Source organism: Raphanus sativus, chromosome 3, assembly GCF_000801105.2.
Source record: "Raphanus sativus cultivar WK10039 chromosome 3, ASM80110v3, whole genome shotgun sequence".
Taxonomy (NCBI): domain Eukaryota; kingdom Viridiplantae; phylum Streptophyta; class Magnoliopsida; order Brassicales; family Brassicaceae; genus Raphanus; species Raphanus sativus.
Genome location: NC_079513.1, coordinates 12,096,065 through 12,113,851, shown reverse-complemented (window position 1 = coordinate 12,113,851; position 17,787 = coordinate 12,096,065). Strand labels below are relative to the sequence as shown.

General features: G+C 33.5%; 3 protein-coding genes across 3 annotated transcripts; 1 reads left to right on the top strand and 2 right to left on the bottom strand.

Moving 5' to 3' along the window:
* Positions 1-1,503: 1,503 nt before the first annotated feature.
* On the bottom strand, positions 1,504-2,336 carry LOC108838436 (BON1-associated protein 2-like). Its single transcript, XM_018611373.2, has one exon. It carries the CDS (start codon positions 2,280-2,282, stop codon positions 1,668-1,670), a length of 615 nt encoding a protein of 204 aa, XP_018466875.1. The 5' UTR covers positions 2,283-2,336; the 3' UTR covers positions 1,504-1,667.
* Positions 2,337-9,574: 7,238 nt separating this feature from the next.
* LOC130509450 (phosphomannomutase) lies at positions 9,575-11,747 on the top strand. The gene is made up of 10 exons (XM_057005432.1): positions 9,575-9,824; positions 9,911-9,977; positions 10,316-10,392; positions 10,478-10,513; positions 10,638-10,693; positions 10,793-10,892; positions 10,998-11,093; positions 11,180-11,269; positions 11,367-11,418; positions 11,504-11,747. Exons 1-10 carry the CDS (start codon positions 9,711-9,713, stop codon positions 11,554-11,556), a joined length of 741 nt encoding a protein of 246 aa, XP_056861412.1. The 5' UTR covers positions 9,575-9,710; the 3' UTR covers positions 11,557-11,747.
* A 36-nt stretch (positions 11,748-11,783) lies between these two features.
* LOC130509451 (LIM domain-containing protein PLIM2a-like) lies at positions 11,784-12,837 on the bottom strand. Its single transcript, XM_057005433.1, has 4 exons — positions 12,646-12,837; positions 12,477-12,567; positions 12,363-12,391; positions 11,784-12,289 (listed from the first exon to the last, which is right to left on the bottom strand). Exons 1-4 carry the CDS (start codon positions 12,778-12,780, stop codon positions 11,864-11,866), a joined length of 681 nt encoding a protein of 226 aa, XP_056861413.1. The 5' UTR covers positions 12,781-12,837; the 3' UTR covers positions 11,784-11,863.
* Between the last annotated feature and the right edge of the window lie 4,950 nt (positions 12,838-17,787).

The window sequence follows — 17,787 nt, the reverse complement described above, 5'->3', positions numbered from 1 at the left end:
AAATTTCAGACGACTTATATATAAGTCGTCTACGAAAAACGGGCTAGTTTTGCATTTGACCGAATCGTGTCAGATCTTTGACTATTTCTGGACGACTTATAATTCAGTCGTCTCTGGAAAGTAAAAATTTCAATATTTTATTCAAACTAGACGACTTACGTGTAAGCCGTCCTAGGTTAGTTTTGTAATTGAAAAATAAAACTTGAAATTTAACTTTCTCCAGACGACTTAACTAAAAGTCGTCCAGCTAGACGACTTAATTTAAGGTCGTCCGGGATAAGCAAGGTTTGGACGACTTAATTGGGAAAAATTCTGGATGACTTTGCTTTCCCCGGACGACTTTAAATTAAGTCTTCTGACGGGACGACTTTATATTATGTCGTCTGGTAAAAGTTAAATTATGAAGTTTTATTTTTCAACTACAAAACTAACCTAAGACGACTTACACGTAAGTCGTCTAGTTTAATAAAATATTGAAATTTTAACTTTCCCAGAGACGACTGAATTATAAGTCGTCCAGAAATAGTCAAAGATCTGACACGATTCGGTCAAATGCAAAACTAGCATGTTTCTCGTAGACGACTTATATATAAGTCGTCTGGAGTATTTTTTTTCAACAAACAAAGCTGGACGACTTAGTTTAAGTCGTCCGTTTGACCAGAAGACTCATCAGTAAGTCTTCTACATACAGATGACTTACTTGTAAGTCTTCTACGCGAACAGATTTTGAAAAAAAATTCAAATTCGTACTTTAAACTAGGTGAGATGACTTCGTTTGCACACATGGTCTTCTCCAACCACTCAGAACCTCAAACGAAAGCAACCGTAAGTCAAAACGAAAGAAAGTTGGCTCTGTCAACCATCGACCATATTTTGAATCAAAAGCTTCAGTTGTTTGGATGAATATGGAGAGAAAGTGAAAGAAATGTTGTTTTTAGTTTATAACAATTGAAACAGAGAGAGTGTAAAAAGATTTACGTGCATTAAAGGGCATTAAAAGCTCAAAACAGTTCGTACAAGGTTGTTCCCACTATTCATGGTAGTGGCAATATTGTAAATACTTGAAGAAAATGAGGTTGAGACAGTAAAGAAGCCATTTTCGAAAAAAAAAAAGGTTAATGGCATTTTCGTAGATAAAATGCAGATGTGGGATTAAAAATTAAAAAAAAAATGAGTCAAAAGAAAAAGTTAGTTTTCTGTTTGAATTCAAGTTTTGAGTCACTTTTGCAATAAGCCCGAACTTTTAATTTGTACTATGTCAATAACTTTTGATATTTACACCATGTTATAGCTAGTTTTCATGTTATAACTCATTACTAGTTGTTTATTTTTCACATATGAACGGCTCTTTCTTGGTCGTTGATTTGGATACCATTTTTGGCTGCTACGGACAATTTCTTTGTTCCTAATTCTCAAACAAACAAAAAAAATATTATGATTCTCTGTTGGTTCAGATTGCAAGATTGCTGATCAATAAAAATCATGTCAGAATAAGACTTCAGAGGTAAAATGTACCTTATTTTTTTATTTCATAATACTTATTTATGTACCAGATTTCATGATTAATCAAGCATTTTTTCACCCTGAATCCCCATTTTCGGAATACATATATTGCAAACAAAAACATTAAGAGAAATCTGTTCAGACAAAAGTGTAAAAACAAGAACTTAAGACGACCGTGGAAACGCACCCCAAACAGGAAGTCCTGTTACTACACGACCTCCATAACCAGCCGTCACAGCCGTTGATGAAGATGTCCTCGGTCTCCACATATGACCATTCGCCGCCGCCTGTGAAGAACACGCCTTATAACCCGCTGGAGCCGGCACTGAAGGAGGTGAGTATTTTAAACTGTTACCGTCAGGCTTCACCATTATTGACACATTGACGATCCCGCTTTTGTCACCATACTCATCTCTCAACCTGTAACTCAAGAAGTTTAAATGCCCTTGAGGAGCAAAACCTCCCATGAAATCCGTCAGTGGAATCTTAGCGAGACCAACACTCTTCTCAGCTCCACCACTTGTTTTATATAACACCTCGATAGAGATAAACCTTACACTCCCGTTCATCGCTATGTCCATCTCGATCTTATTTTTCCAAACCGGATAACTCCCACCAAGTTCATCCGGTTTACAAGCTCGAGTCTCCTGGTCTATTTTGAGGACGCAGAATGTCTTTCTCTTCACAGGTTTTCGATCTACCTTGAGTCCTTCCGCTGATATTAACTCAATCTCCAGTGACCGTTTCATTGTTGAATACGTCATGGCTTTTGATGTCATGTGTGTTTATATATGTTTATAAAGTACAATCCTGTGCAAAGGAGATTTGATTCCTTATTGTTTTGTTTCGTGAAGTGAGGGAGAGTGTGAATATTAGGTTTATATATACGTTTATTGCAAACTGGTTAAAGAACTCGCGCGGATTTTTCCACGTTGTTTCAACTCAGCTTGTACGAAGTTTAATACTGTTTCTCGGAAATTCTCAATACTTTTATTTCTCGTAATCCAACGGTTGGGGATAACTTCAACACTTTAATGGCCCTATATATATACATAATGGATTCTAAAATAATATATATAGTTTGTAACTAGGAATTAGATGGATCGGATCACGAATATTTTAAGATACTCAGATTTGGATCTGTTGGATCCATGATATTAGTATCATGATTTAGATTTGTGCTTTTCGGATATCCGGATTTTAGATACCGTTCTAATATTGTATTATCTGCAAGTATTCGATCCGGATTCATAAACATTAAATTTTTTTTAAAATCATTTTATAAAAATATTTTAAGTAATATATTAACTAAATATTTACACAAAAGTCTTATATATATAAATAAGATTAGAAAATATTAAAATATTATATTATAAGATTAATTTTATGTATAAATATTAATATATCAACTATAATTATTAATAAAAAAATTAATTGAATATATTTAAAAAATTTGAATCCGTATACTAATATCACTTTTTAATGTGGAATGATTTTTCAAAGAGATGTTTTTTTCTGGAATGCTAAAACATAGTATAGAATAAACTAGACTAATTTTTCTATTATTATTTTATTCATTTAAACAAGTGAAAATTATAAAATTTTGAAAGATTTTTAAGTATTTAGACAAAAATTATTCCATGAAATTATAATTCAGTTGCACCCATGAAAAATAGTAAATTGTTATTAAATGATTTGTAGCTCAGTTTAATAAAAGTAAACTATCCCGATCCTGGATACTAATATCACTTTTTAATGTGGAATAATTTTTCAAAGAGATGTTTTTCTGGAATGCTATAAAATAATACAGAATAAACAAGAGTAATTTTCTATTATTCTTTTTTCATTTAAACGGGTGAAAATTATAAAATTTTGAAAGATTTAAGCATTCAGACAAAAATTATTCCATAAAAGTATAATTCAGTTGCACCCATGAAAAGTAGTAAAATGTTACTAAATGATTTGTAGCTCAGTGTTAACAAAAGTAAATTAAATACTATTTTGATAAGTTAGATAAGTTAGATAAGTTTTAAAATGTAGATGGGATAATGACGTTGTAGATTGGATGGTTCGAGGATGCATGATCGGACGGTTCGAGGATGCCTGATCGGACGGTTCGAGGATGCTACTCCGTGCTTTGTAGTTGATCATGACATGTATCAGTATATCACCGTACACGTTTAAATTATGCAATCTATTTTTTTTTAACACAGTAATTATGCAATCTATTAATAAATTGCTTTCATAACTACTTTTTCCCCTTTTTTTAACACAGTAACTTCTTTTTCCCCTTTAAATTTCGATACACAACTTTTCAAAGAGTTGGGGGCGTATCCACCTCAAAGACCTAAACAATTTTTTTTTCTTGTCGTAATTTCTGGTAAAGGAAGAGCTCAAGCCGTCATATTTCCATGCATCTCTTTTTGTATGGTAAATTATTTTTGTCAACAAGTGCAGTTTTAGAAAATTATTCCATGTGTATATTAATAGGAAACTACGAAATTAGAAACTACATTGAAGAAAAATACTAAAAGTACAGTTGTTGTTTATTCCTTATGACAACAAAAAGATTGAGTGGAACCTAAACCTTGACAAAGTCGTCTTTGGCGTTACTAGTCGTTGTTGATTCTTCACGTGGCGTGCACTGAGCGATAATGACTTGACTTTTTGAAAAAAAATGATATTTTTATAGGAAGTTTGGGACGAGAGTTCGAACGAAATTTCAGGTCTTCTTGGTTGATCTGTCTAGACTTGCATGCTTCTTGTTTTTTGGACCAAAATTCTGTTTTAAAAAATGAGACCATTCTATAGAAATATGAAGTACAATCATATGCCAGTTAGTAAAATTTAAAATTGTCTGTAAATACTAAATAGAATCTCCTATTCTTTTTTTTTTCGTTTTCAAAGCTTATATGTATAATCATATATTTTGGTGATATAATGATTTTTTTTAGTGATATAATGATTTGAAACGCTTAAAGTGGATTTAAACCCTCTCGTAACACGAAGAGCTACAATGGCTGTTGGATTTGGAGGAAGAACAATTAACGTACCGTCCGAGAACACTCTAGAGCCAATTTCTCATACATTTGCATGCGTAAATATATGAATGATGGTTTGTTTTGACGGACTAGCTAATTTAATTGTTGCTTGTGTTTCTCGCAAGAATAACAATTTTTAAAAGATTATAATTCTAGTTACGTGCTTCATCCATATTCAAACAGTTGATGTAGGTAATAGCTGGGAAAGGTAGAAACAAAGTCTTCCAAATCTTGGCCAACAAACACATACACAATTAACTGCATGCATGCCTATAAGTCTTTCCTAACGACGCGCGTCTGGCTGCTCTGGCATAGTGACGTAGCTGACATATAACAGTGGACAAGGAAAAAACTGTGGAGAAGGAATCATATATGTACATCTCTGTTTCAAAAGTTAAAAACTACCACGATTCAGTCGACCACTTTTTAATATTTTTTTTTTGCTAGATATGACCAGATTGATATATTACTATATGACCAGATTGATATGACCGGCTTAGCTTGCAGTTCTGAATAATCATTACAGATTTGATCAAAACAATAATAATAATAATAATAATAATAATCTGGAAATTTCGGGGATTGCCTAGTTATATGGATTAGGCACATAATAATCTGGAAATTTATCGGGTATCGCCTCGTTATTTCATAGAATATGGATTAGGCACACAATCAATTACATTGTACTTGTTTTCTTTAATGTTGTCGTGTTGTCTTTGATCAAACATAGTCAATGTTACAGATTATTATTATTAACTTTATAATAACCGAGAGTGTCCGGCAGACCGAGACCAACCGACTAATTCCCTAAAAACCTATTTACCATCGTTGGACAGATCCGATTGCTCGCAATGAAAATTAGATATTCATATTGTCTGATCACACAAACAAGTAAATCTAAGTTTGATAAATTTCGAATTCAGAGTGTTTAGCACCTTCCCAAATCCGCTGGACCACTCGACCACACGCTTGTGTGGTCATGTTACATAGGGGTGGACGTTCGGATATTCATTCAGGTTCGGATCGGGTATTTCGGATTTTCGGATATTTCGGTATAGGGTTATAATATCCGTTCGGGTATTTCTGTATTTCGGGTCGGGTTCAGATATTTTTAATTTGGGTTCGGTTATTTCAGATCGGATTCGGATATTGAGATTTTAAAAGAAAAAAAATTAATTTTTCATTTTCTAAAGTTTATTATATTTAAAAATATAGATTTTACTTAACTTATTTTTTATTTTTAATAGATTAAATGATTAATAGATTTAGAAATAACGTTTCAAAAATAAATAAACATTAGTTTTATTATTACTTTTAAATTTCAGATGTAAATTTTGTTAATACATGAAACAAAAAGCTTAACATGCATTTTAAGTGAATATCAAATCATTTTCTCTTTAATTTTATGTATATTATATGATATTGAAGTATTTGTAGCATCAATATAAATATTTTAAATAAAATAAGAGATGTAAACTAGAGATATAAGGGTCAGTATATATATATTCAGTTATCTTCGGATATCCATTCGGGTTCGGGTATTACCCGTTTGGATTCAGATATCCAATTTCTCTTAACTTAATATCTATTCGGGTATTTTGCTACTTCGGTTCGGATTTCGGTTCGAGTTTTTCGGGTCGGATTCGGGTGCGGTTTCGGATATCGGGTAAAGTGTCTACCCCTATTATTACAAATTATTTCTAAACTGTTTTGACGATTGTGAATAAAGAAGACAAATTAATCATAATTTACGAGTTGGGCGTTTTAAAAAAAAAAACTTTTTTACAACAATTTACAAGTTAGGGTTAATTAACGAATGTCATTGTTGTCTCTCAAATTGCAATCTATGAGTTTTAGATCTGCATCCACATGCATACCAAAGGTTGTTATCGTGGGAGCATTTGGTGAGAATCTGAATTTATAATACAAATCAGAGTTAATATCATGCTGAAAAATAATACATTAGTCATTAATGCATATGTTGAGGAAAATTAAAAATGATAAGTAACATTATACTATATATCAACTATATACCCGACCTAATTATCTGGTGACTTGAGAAACTCTCCGTTTTGTTTGTACTATGCTTCTCGCTCTATCGAGTTGATCATTAGATTAGTTGCTTATGTCATATAGGCGACGTCAACAAATATGATGTGCGCATGACATATGTAAGTTAATTTAATTAGATGGAGAGATTTGAATGTTAAACAAAGACTTTATCGTGACTTTTCACTTTTGGTCGTTCTTAACAAAAGAAAAGTGTGTATTTGATAGTCAACATATCAGTCAGCGATAAGTACTATGTAATGTTGGACATTATGTATAGTAGGTGATTGTAAATTTACGATGCTGGGTGGTCCAAATAAGTAAATTTCTGTTGCAAATATTGGCTATCACAATCAACTCTTGAACCAAATAAAAACGATATATCGATCTCTATTCTCCACCATATTTGATAAAAAAATGTTATTTTTTTTGTGGGATGTTTTATAATCATCTAGACTTTTACTCTCACAATAAATATAGACAATTTTCCTAAAACCCGACCATATAGTTCCAACATTTTTTTCTTAAATTTTTCTCGTGATTCTTTTTTTTAATATAGTGTCAAATTTATTAAAAAACATGTTTTATACATCAAATATAGTCTAAATTTGAAACTCTCGAAACAAAAACTTTACAATCTAGTGCCAAACCAAAATTGCATAAGACCTTTATGTTTCTTGTTGTCCGTAGACTTCAGTTAAAACAAGTCGATTCCTCACATTCTTATCCAAAAGTTAATATAAAACTTGAGTTGAATGGGAAGCTTCCCTATGTAGATGCTTATTCCTTGCACACCAAATCATGTGAATGGAAGCCTTCATAGTGTATCTAACACACAACCTCGACTTGAAATCAAGATGTGAAGTTGAGAGGACCTGACCAATCTCATTCCAAGACGTTGTATGATTCCTTTAGAGTATACCTTGCGTAAGGTTGCGCCATATCTAGGAAGAATACTCACAGGAGAAGAACAAATGGTTAAGAGATTCAGCCGAGTTGTTGCAAAGCACACACTGAGTTGGTAAATCCATGTTCCATCGCAGCATATGATTTGCCATAGTGAGCCTATTATGCATCGCCAGCCATATTATAAAGGAGTATTTAGGCATAGCATGAGAGAACCAAACAACTTGCTCCTAAACACATTTCTGTTGAACCAGCCTAGTGAACTCCCATGTCTCGTGAGTAGTGAAGCTTGTGTGATAGTCAGAACCTCTCTTCCATAGGTTAACATCATCACCCTCCATCCTCAAATCTTTTATGGAGTAAATGATGTCTTCAACTTCATTGTACGTCTTAACTCTGTGCCTCTTCCTCTTATGTTGGATAATCACATCATTCATCGTGGCTTGCAAACTAATTTCCATATTAATAAAGCCTCTCTCATCAAATATACGAATCAAAACTCCCATTTCCGACCAGCGATCAAACCATGGAATGTCTCATAAATTCAAGCAATTCATTTTTGATAATACATAACACATAAACATTTATAAATGATAGTTGGAGACTTGGAGTGAACAGATGTGGGAAGACTTCATTTTCTGGTAAGGCAATAGACATTGATCAGTGTAGAGTGGCTCTATCACTTGCATTGATGATATCAGTAGAACTAAACTGTATCCAAGAGTGCATTTTGTTTTTCAGAAAATTTAACTCATAGATTGTAGAGCGAAGGGACTAAGGTATGCCTTTCAGTGTTGGAGCGAATAGATCCTGCTCTTGAGAGTTAGATGAGATACTAGATGAGTGTTCTTTTTCTTCTTCTATTTCAGAAATGAAAGAGGAGGTTTATAAGCTATGTTGCACCGAGACGGATATGGGACAGATACGGATACAGGAGCGGGAACGGGAAACGGCAAAACTTATAAAACGGGTATGACACACATATATATATAATATATATACTCATATATTGAAAAATAAAGATAAATACACTATATATCTTCATATAAAACAGTTTAATATAATATTTTAAATAACAATAATAAGAAAAAAATCCTTAAACCATTTATTATCAAAATTTGGTTCATTAATAAAAAGTTCATAAACATATCAATAAAATTATAAACTCAAATCTCGTTAAACTCTTACTTTAGTTTTCTTTTTAAGAAAAAAGTAAATGAAATAGATTATTAAGAAAAGGTAAATGAATTAGATTAGAGGGTGTAAAAAAGAAAATTAAAAGTAAGAGTTTAACTAAAAGTAAGAGTTTAAAACAAAATATACATCTCACTACTTTAAGAACAGATTTACACATTCTAATCTAATTCATTTACTTTTTTTCTTAAAAAGACAATTAAAAGTAAGAGCTTAACGAGATTTTGAGTTTATAATTTTATTGATTGATATGTTTATGAACTTGTTATTAATGAACCAAATTTTGATAATAAATGGTTTAAGAATTGTTTTTCTTATTATTGCTTTTTAAAATATTATATTAAACTGTTTTATATGAAGATATATAGTGTATTTATCTTTATTTTTTAATAAATGAGTATATATGTATTTTATTTATATATATGTGCAGTACCCATTTCTATAAAATTTTAGTTTTATTGTTTTCTGTTCCGGCTTTCGTAGCTGTCTATGTTCCCCATATCCGTCTCTGTGCAACATATGATATGACGAAAGTGATGATGGTCCTCTCGCAGCACTGAACTGCACAGAAGCAAACAAAGCCCGAGAAATAAAGAGTCGTAAAGTTAAAATTGATTTTTGAAAGAATGAGCAAAAAATAATTAACACCACTGGAAAAAAATTAAATGACACATGGACAGAATTTATCTGAAGATGATTATGGGCTTCCAAGTTATCAGGCCCATTGGGAAGACATGAAAGAACTCTTTCTTTCGATCACAAGCACTACATTCAATTTCAACCATACTAGTAGTATTATATATCTGACTGAATCAAATATCTAGACTAAAGTCAAAAAGCAGGAAGTAATGATTTTAATGCGTCACGATTACTTTATCAACCAATCACAGATCTCTAGGACAAAAAAGTGAGAGGGACCATATATTAAGCGACACTCTTTCGTTACACGATCAGATCGGTCCTCCACACTCGTTTAATATTATTCCGCCATTATCTTTGAAATCTCTTCATCATTCAATGGCGGCCAGAAAGCCAGGAGTGATCGCTTTGTTCGATGTCGACGGTACTCTCACTGCTCCAAGGAAGGAAGCTACTCCTGAACTGCTCCATTTTATCAGAGAATTGCGCAAGGTATGATGATGACTCATTGTTGTAGCTTCTGTGAATTGGGTTTTATGCCTGGTTAGTGTTTGATGAAATGTCTGTGAGAGTTTCAGGTGGTTACTGTTGGAGTCGTTGGTGGATCTGATTTAAGCAAGATTTCTGAGCAGCTTGGCAAAACAGGTACGTTATTCGTAGAAGCTATGCTCTCTTCTTAGAAGCTCGATTTGGTTTCTAAAGATAGGATCTTTTTGCTACATTGATTAGAAAGCTCACTCTTTTGTTCTGTTCTCTGGTTTAGATCGTTGACTAGATCCATCCATCAACAACAATGATACACAACACAAGATCCTTTAAGTCTATATATTAGTATAGCTGCTGATAGTTTATGTCTGTTTTGATTCTGGAATGTGTTTGAGGTCTCTAAAGTCTCTGTCTTTATCTAAGATATGGCTCTACTTTCTTGCCTTGTGAGTCTCCATCTGTTTGGCTAACGCTTTCGTGTTTGTATTTTCTTGCAGTCACTACCGACTATGATTATTGCTTCTCTGAGAATGGTCTTGTTGCCCATAAAGATGGGAAGCCCATTGGAATCCAGGTGCTTATGAAACACACAGCTTTTACTTTACCCACATTGTTTCTTGATCGTTTTTTTTTTAAATAGTTTGTTTCTTTTTTCTCAGAGCCTGAAGCTGCACCTTGGAGAAGATAAGCTCAAGGTAAATCATTGTCCCTTATGTGTAGTAGATAGCAGCAGTTGCTTTACATGTTTAATTGATGGTGGGGCGTATGCAAGTGCATGTTGTTTGAATAATTGATGATAGCATACATTTGATGATGCAGGAGTTGATAAATTTCGCGCTGCACTACATTGCAGACTTGGATATTCCAATCAAAAGGTACTTATAAAGATCAACCTCTAGTCTCTCGAGTCAACGTTTTGTTTACCTTACAAGTTTATTAAAGATGCCGCTTCTTCTTGAAATTTGTATGCACAGGGGAACATTTATAGAATTTCGAAATGGAATGCTTAATGTGTCACCGATTGGTCGCAACTGCAGCCAAGAAGAAAGAGACGAGTTCGAGAAATATGATAAGGTAAGAGAAACTTTTTTTAGTTCGGTTCCTTATAGAAAAATCAATCATGAGCATTGTTTGTTTATTAGTGTTGATATCGTTCTAACGTTTTAGTCTTAAAAAAAGGTTCAAAACATCCGACCAAAGATGGTGGCTGAACTTCGTGAGCGGTTTGCGCATCTTAACCTTACTTTCTCTATTGGAGGACAGATTAGCTTCGATGTGAGTTTAACTGGAAATGTGGATTATAATAATTAGTTATGACAAATTTATGTATTACTGAGTCTAGTTCCATTTTTATGACTCAGGTCTTCCCTAAAGGTTGGGATAAGACTTATTGTTTGCAATACCTTGAGGATTTCAGTGAAATCCATTTCTTCGGTGACAAAACCTATGAGGTAAAAAAAATCAACTTAACTTTCCAAACTTAAAGAGTAATTTGAATGATTTTCCATTGAGCTTGATGTGTAACAACATGACTTTAACTTCCTGCAGGGTGGAAACGATTATGAAATCTATGAATCACCAAAAACAATTGGCCATTCAGGTCAGATATATCATCTGTTTATCTCTGTAGTATTTGTGTTATCGACACTTTCATGACCAGTAAAATTGTTTCTTTTGCGTTCCAGTTACTAGTCCGGATGATACAATGGCAAAATGCAAGGCTCTGTTCATGTCTTGAAACAGTATCCATCTCAAGAACACTGCCAGAGTTTGACTATTCTTGGCAAATTTTCACAACTTTTGATTATTTACATATCAGAAATGGAGAGAAGTATGTGTTTACATGTGATTCCAATATGTTTGAATTTTGATTTATAAGAATAAAATGTTTAGAAAATGGATGTTAAAGGTTTGTTTTTACAACAGATTCTCTCCATGCTTTACAATAATTTACAAAAAGAATTAGCAAATGATTGTATACCATATATTAATTTTTAAACATAAAAAGCATATAAAACTTCAAACTTGAGAACTGATAAAGATAGTTACTCAGCCGCAGTCACAGGCTCAGGCTTTTCTTCTCCTGCAGCTTCAGGGGCTGCTTCTTCTCCTCCTCCTTCACCCTCGGGAACAGCTGCCTCGTCTTCAGGTTTGTGGTCATCATGAGGAGGAGAAGAGGCACCAGAAGAGGCTGACCTACGGTGGTTAGCGGCAGCTTGATGGACGTTATTGTAACTTCCTTTCTCAAGAAAGAGCTGGTTGAAATGGACTTTACAGTAGAGTACACCGTTGAGAGAAGCGTATGAAGAGTGAGTCAAAGGACAACCACTGTGCGCACACTTGAAACAAGTCTTGTGGAAACATTCTCCTTCCATTGTAACTTTCTCGAGTGGATAGACTGTTTTCTGACAAGTCGCACACTTGTCTTGTGTTCCACTGAAGAATGAAGATAACTTGCTTGGAGCTCGAGTCTTTAAGAGATTCAAAGGGAAAAAAAAGATTAGATTGATGATGAAAGAAACATGCAAACTAAAAGTTCATTACCAGCTGATCATTCGGCTTCTCTGTCTTTCCTGCTAATGTAATTAGATGAAGTTAGCAAAGACAAATGAGAAAACATTCGAAAACAAAACCAAGGAAGAGATAAACTAAAGAGACCTGTGTGAAGGCTCTTGACAGATTCTTTAAAAAGCTGCTCGAAGTGACGCTTGCAGTAAAGAACTCCATCCATTGATGAGTAGTTACTTATCTGTTTGAGAATAGAGTTTCAAGGCACTGTAGAAACATAGTAACAATGAAGAAAGAAAGAAAGAAGGAAGAGAAGTACCACGAGAGCGCCATTGCAATGGCTGCATCTGAAGCAGTTTTTGTGATAAGTGTTTCCTTCTAACGTCAACAAATCCATCACGTAGACGGTTTTGTCACATGCCTTGCATTTATCCAATGTTCCTGTAAACGACATTTTTCTATCTTATGTGTTGTTTTTGGAGTTAAAAGGACGAGGAGAATACAAAAACAGAACGAGTTTTTGTTTCTTTCTTTTCATCAATGAGTTGCATGTCTTATTTATTAGAAGATATTGATTGAGAATCTTGGTTTCTAATGGTAGAGATTCGAAAGAGGAGAGACCATTTAATTCTAGGATTGTTTATTTTACCGATCATCATCATCTTCTTTTTTTAGTTTTTTCCCCGGGCAAATGAATGAAGGGGGTTTCTCTTTCTTGAGCTCTATTTTTAAATGTGGAAAAGAATGACAATAGTCAAAGTTACGAAGCTATTTCATAATTATTTAAATATTAGGGGGCTATGGTAAAATAATTGATGTGAATGGATAAGACATTAAGAGTGTGTAAGAAAATCCATTCATTTAACCACACATCAAATACTTCGTAACTAGGTAATAATCTGTGCCTTACACGGGATGAGATTATTGATTTTGTTATCTTTTTAATAGGTATGGGTATTTGGATATTCGTTGGGTACGGGTTAGTTCTTTTGGATATCGGGTTTTTCGAGTTTGAAAATTAAGTTCCGTTCGGGTATTACAAAATTCTGAGTCGGGTTCGAGTCGGGTTCTTCCGTGTTCGGCTGGGTTCGATTTTGATGTAAAAACCTTGAAAATAACAGAATAACCAAAGTATCTGAAATATGTTTGGATAATAGTACCCAAAGTAACCATATTACCCGATTCGGTTAGGATATTTTGTATCCAAACTACCAAAAGAACCAAAAAAATAACTAAAATTACTCATTAGACACTGTTTATTGAATATTTCTATCAAACTATCATATTTTATCCAAAATACACAAAATAATTAATATATTTATTTTATCATAATTTTAATTTTTGAAATAATTATATATATAATTGTAAACAATATTTTTAAATATATATTTACATTTTGGATATCTTTCAGAAACTCATTCGGTTCTCGGTTCAGATCGGTTTGAATACTGGTTCTTCGGATACATCAGTTTTAGGATCCATTCGGTTATTTATCCCGGGTCTGATCGAGTTCAGGACCCTGATTTTTGGGTCGGTTCTTCAGTTCCAAATATTTTTCCTAGTCTTACTTTTTAGATAAAAAGAGATTATGTCTGTTTAATCTGGATATTCGTTCTGTATTACGTTATTTTTTCTAACCTACTAAAATATAAATAACATTTTAAATCCATAGTTATTTGTTTTATTCGGTTGAAATGATCGAAATTTTTTCAATTTTCAGTGATACTTAAATTATATTATATTTGTTTGGTTTCATGTAATATGATTTTCTACGGTTCTTATGTCGAACCAATGGTTTCATTAATTCATTTTTAAATTCTAAATGCTTGCAAAATCAAATAAAATCTAAATAATAGTTTAAGAAAAAGGATATCCAATATTATTTGTATTGTTTGTACAAACAATTTTGGAGACATTTTAAGATTATGTATTTTATATAAGATAATCTAATATTACTTGTGTTGTTTGAACTTTCATATGTTAGACATAATATAAAAGTTATATATTTATATTCATAGAAATTTGTTTTTATTGAGTTTAATAATTTATAATTCTTTAGTAAATTTGCCTAAAATTCATAGGCAAATTTTGTATTACCTTACTCAACCGACTACATTTAAATATCTTCTATTTTCATTTCTGTTTGAATATGATTTAGTAACTTATATAAACTTCCTACTCAAGCTAAAAATCATCGAATTAATTAACTAAATATTTTTTAAATATTATTAACATACATTTCAAAAAGACAATTATAAATATATGTCAAATTGGTTTAGACTAAATCAATTTTGTACTTTGGTTTAGACTAAATCATTTTGACTTTTTTTTTACATCAATCATTTTGACTTCGTTATATGGTTGGATTATATAGATATATAGTCACCGAGTTAAAATTCACTCATTCGACAAAAACATGCACCCCTTTTCTAATTTTTAATAATATCTAAAAATAATTTTCCAAAATGATTAAAAAGAAAAAAATAGGTAACATCCAACCACACATCGACTTATTTGATTATTATGAACTTATTAATATATCTAAGCTTGTCTTGGATCATCAGGTGGTAATCTTCTTATATGGTGAATTCACCTTATTAATTTACTCTCACAAATTGTGTATAGAGTGTTATATTTGCTGTGCTGAATATATACACCCGCAGACGTTCTTGAAAATTATGTTATGAAAATTGAACTTTAGATCAAGATAGTTCAAGTGAACCAATCAAACCAAATATTAAATTCAGTGATGTGTGATTTCGACCAGCTGAAACATTATCTCGAACCAAGTTTGGTTTGTTTCTAATTGATTTTGTTTTTTCAAATATTCTTCTATACTTTTCTTGGTTGATACTTGGTATTACCGAAGAGAATCTTCAGTGTGAGTTCAGAATGTATGTACTGTCATCGTAAACGAAAAACAAGAAAAATTTAATAAAATAACTGATAGATTTACACAAGACAAAACTTTTTTTTGGCATTACTTTTAATATAACACAAGTAGACTTAAACATCAGTAGTGGTAAGCTTTTGAAATCTTTAGTCTTCTCACGGTTGACAAAAACATTCTACAAGACAAAACCCAAATATACAACTGTTTAGTTTTTAAAGAACAATCTAAATAAGGAAAAATAATATCAATGGAGGAACAAGACTACATACTCCCAACCATCATCCAGTTGTTTTCAATTTTGATGTTTGAGTTGCTATCAGTTTTCATCATAAACTTTAACCTATGATGAGATAATAACTCTGGCAAACAAACAAAAAAATCCTATGAAATAGTAACTGGCGCAAGTATTCTAGTTCTGTCAATTTATCAATCTATTCTTTTAATGAGGAAACAATTTCAAAGCGGCTTAAAGAAAGAAAAAAAGTAGTTGTTATAAAAACTCAGAAGAAAATGGTTCTGTTTCGTGACTATCTCTCTCTCTCTTTCTCTCGTGTGTTTGACAAGCAAGAAAAGAAATAAAAACAGAGACACGAGATTTGGTAACCCAGTATCAACGCATCGGTGTGATGACGTCTACTCTGGGGCCGGATTCAATCCAGGCAGTATATAAATCAGGAGATGGTGTTTTCTTACAGCTCAAGAACAGAGCAACAAACTCTCTAAAGCTCTCAAATGTCTTAACTCTCCACAACGTAAAGAAGACATGAATGTAAGGTTTATAGCAAAACCCTACGTAAAGTGAATACTCTGTCGCGACCAGAAGTTTCACTTTCTTTCTTCCCTCTTTTGCCAAATTCCCGGTTTAGTCTGTACAATAACCAGCTTCAACTGAACCGACTTTCTTCTTAATTCAAACCGCAAATCAGCTTCAAACCGAAACCTCTCTGAACTTGAATCACAAGAAAGCAAAAGCTTCAACATTCTCCACCTTGATTCAAGTTTCATCTTCTCTTCTCGATATACTACACAAACTTAGGACTTAACCTCCGGCAGTGACGACTCTTCGTCTCAGTTGGTCAGCTTTAGAAGATCCAAGGCTGCAACAAACTTGTTCACAGGAACAGACTTGGTAGAATGTCCGCTGGATTCCTTGAAGTGTGTATCTTGCTCACTTCAACCTCACCATCTTTGATAATATATCTGATGAAATGATACTTCCTTGCTACATGTTTTGTCCCTTTCATGAAACGTGTTGTTCTTAGACAAACATATAGCAGATTGTGAATCACACCAGACCGTTGCTTTCTCTTGTTTGAACCCCATATCACTGATCAAACCCTTTATCCAGATCGCCTCTTTCACAGCTTCTGATAACGCAACATATTCAGCCTCTGTAGTTGACAGTGCTACAACAGACTGAAGACATGATCTCCAACTCACAGCATTACCTCCCACTGTAAACACGTATCCACTGGTTGATCTACTCTTGTCCAAATCTCCAGCAAAATCTGAATCACAATACCCTTGTATCCTGAACTCTTTACTCTTCGTAAACACCAAGTTCAGGTCAGACGAACCTTTAACATATCTGAGCAACCATTTTACTGCTTCCCAATGTAACTCTCCAGGCTTGCTCATGAACCTATTGATCAACCCAATAACATAAAACAAATATGGTCTTGTTCCCACCATTGCATACATAAGACTTCCTACGGCACTTGAGTATGGAAATCTTTCTGTATCAATGCATTCTGAAGCATCCTTAACCGCAGATAACTTAAAGTGTCCTCCAAATCGGTGTGTCACACTGTTTTAGCCTCATGCATGTTAAACCTCCAAACCACCTTGGAAAAGTAGTTCGACTGAGACAAATACAGAACACCTTTCTTTATGTCTCTCTTTGATGTCAATGCCCAAGATCCGACTTGCAGCGCCCATGTCTTCATTTCAAACTCTGAACTCAGCACTTCCGTAATCTTGACGATTTCTGCCATTTCTTTGCAGCTAGAAGCATATCGTTCACATAAAGTAGCAAATACACCCAGCCGCTTTCAACTCTCTTTACATAAATACAGGAATCTTGTTCACTTCTCAGAAAATTCTGCTTCTTCATAAACTGATGAAATCGCTTGTTCCAAAGCCTTGGTGACTGTTTTAAGCCATAAAGAGATTTCTTCAGTAGACAGACCTGATCCTTTCCTTGATTCACCTCAAATCCCTCAGGTTGTTCCATGTACAGCTCCGGATCAAGAGTTCCGTGCAGAAATGCAGTTTTACGTCCATTTGTTCAAGCTCCATATCTTGATTCACAACTACAGACATCAATATCCTTATGGAGACATGTTTAACAACAGGTGCAAAGACTTCTTGATAGTCTATGCCCTCTCTGCGTACACCCACGAGCAACCAATCTTGATTTGTGCCTCTCAGGTTCAACTCCGGGAAATACCAGGCTTCTTCTTGTACAGCACCTGCAACTGATGACCTTCTTTCCTTCTGGTCGATCAACAACATCCCAGGTATGGTTCCTCTGTAGAGAATCCATTTCTTCACCCATTGATCCGTTCC

What these genes read in the sequence shown, in the direction of transcription:
- LOC108838436 (XM_018611373.2), bottom strand. Translation starts at nt 2,282, where the DNA reads ATGACATCAAAAGCCATGACGTATTCAACAATGAAACGGTCACTGGAG.
- LOC130509450 (XM_057005432.1), top strand. Translation starts at nt 9,711, where the DNA reads ATGGCGGCCAGAAAGCCAGGAGTGATCGCTTTGTTCGATGTCGACGGT. An exon ending in AGTTCGAGAAATATGATAAG is followed by an intron (nt 10,893 to 10,997) that starts GTAAGAGAAACT and finishes TCTTAAAAAAAG; the next exon opens with GTTCAAAACATCCGACCAAA. An exon ending in GAGGACAGATTAGCTTCGAT is followed by an intron (nt 11,094 to 11,179) that starts GTGAGTTTAACT and finishes TTTATGACTCAG; the next exon opens with GTCTTCCCTAAAGGTTGGGA.
- LOC130509451 (XM_057005433.1), bottom strand. Translation starts at nt 12,780, where the DNA reads ATGTCGTTTACAGGAACATTGGATAAATGCAAGGCATGTGACAAAACC. An exon ending in ATTGCAATGGCGCTCTCGTG is followed by an intron (nt 12,568 to 12,645) that starts GTACTTCTCTTC and finishes ATTCTCAAACAG; the next exon opens with ATAAGTAACTACTCATCAAT. An exon ending in TGTCAAGAGCCTTCACACAG is followed by an intron (nt 12,392 to 12,476) that starts GTCTCTTTAGTT and finishes TTACATTAGCAG; the next exon opens with GAAAGACAGAGAAGCCGAAT.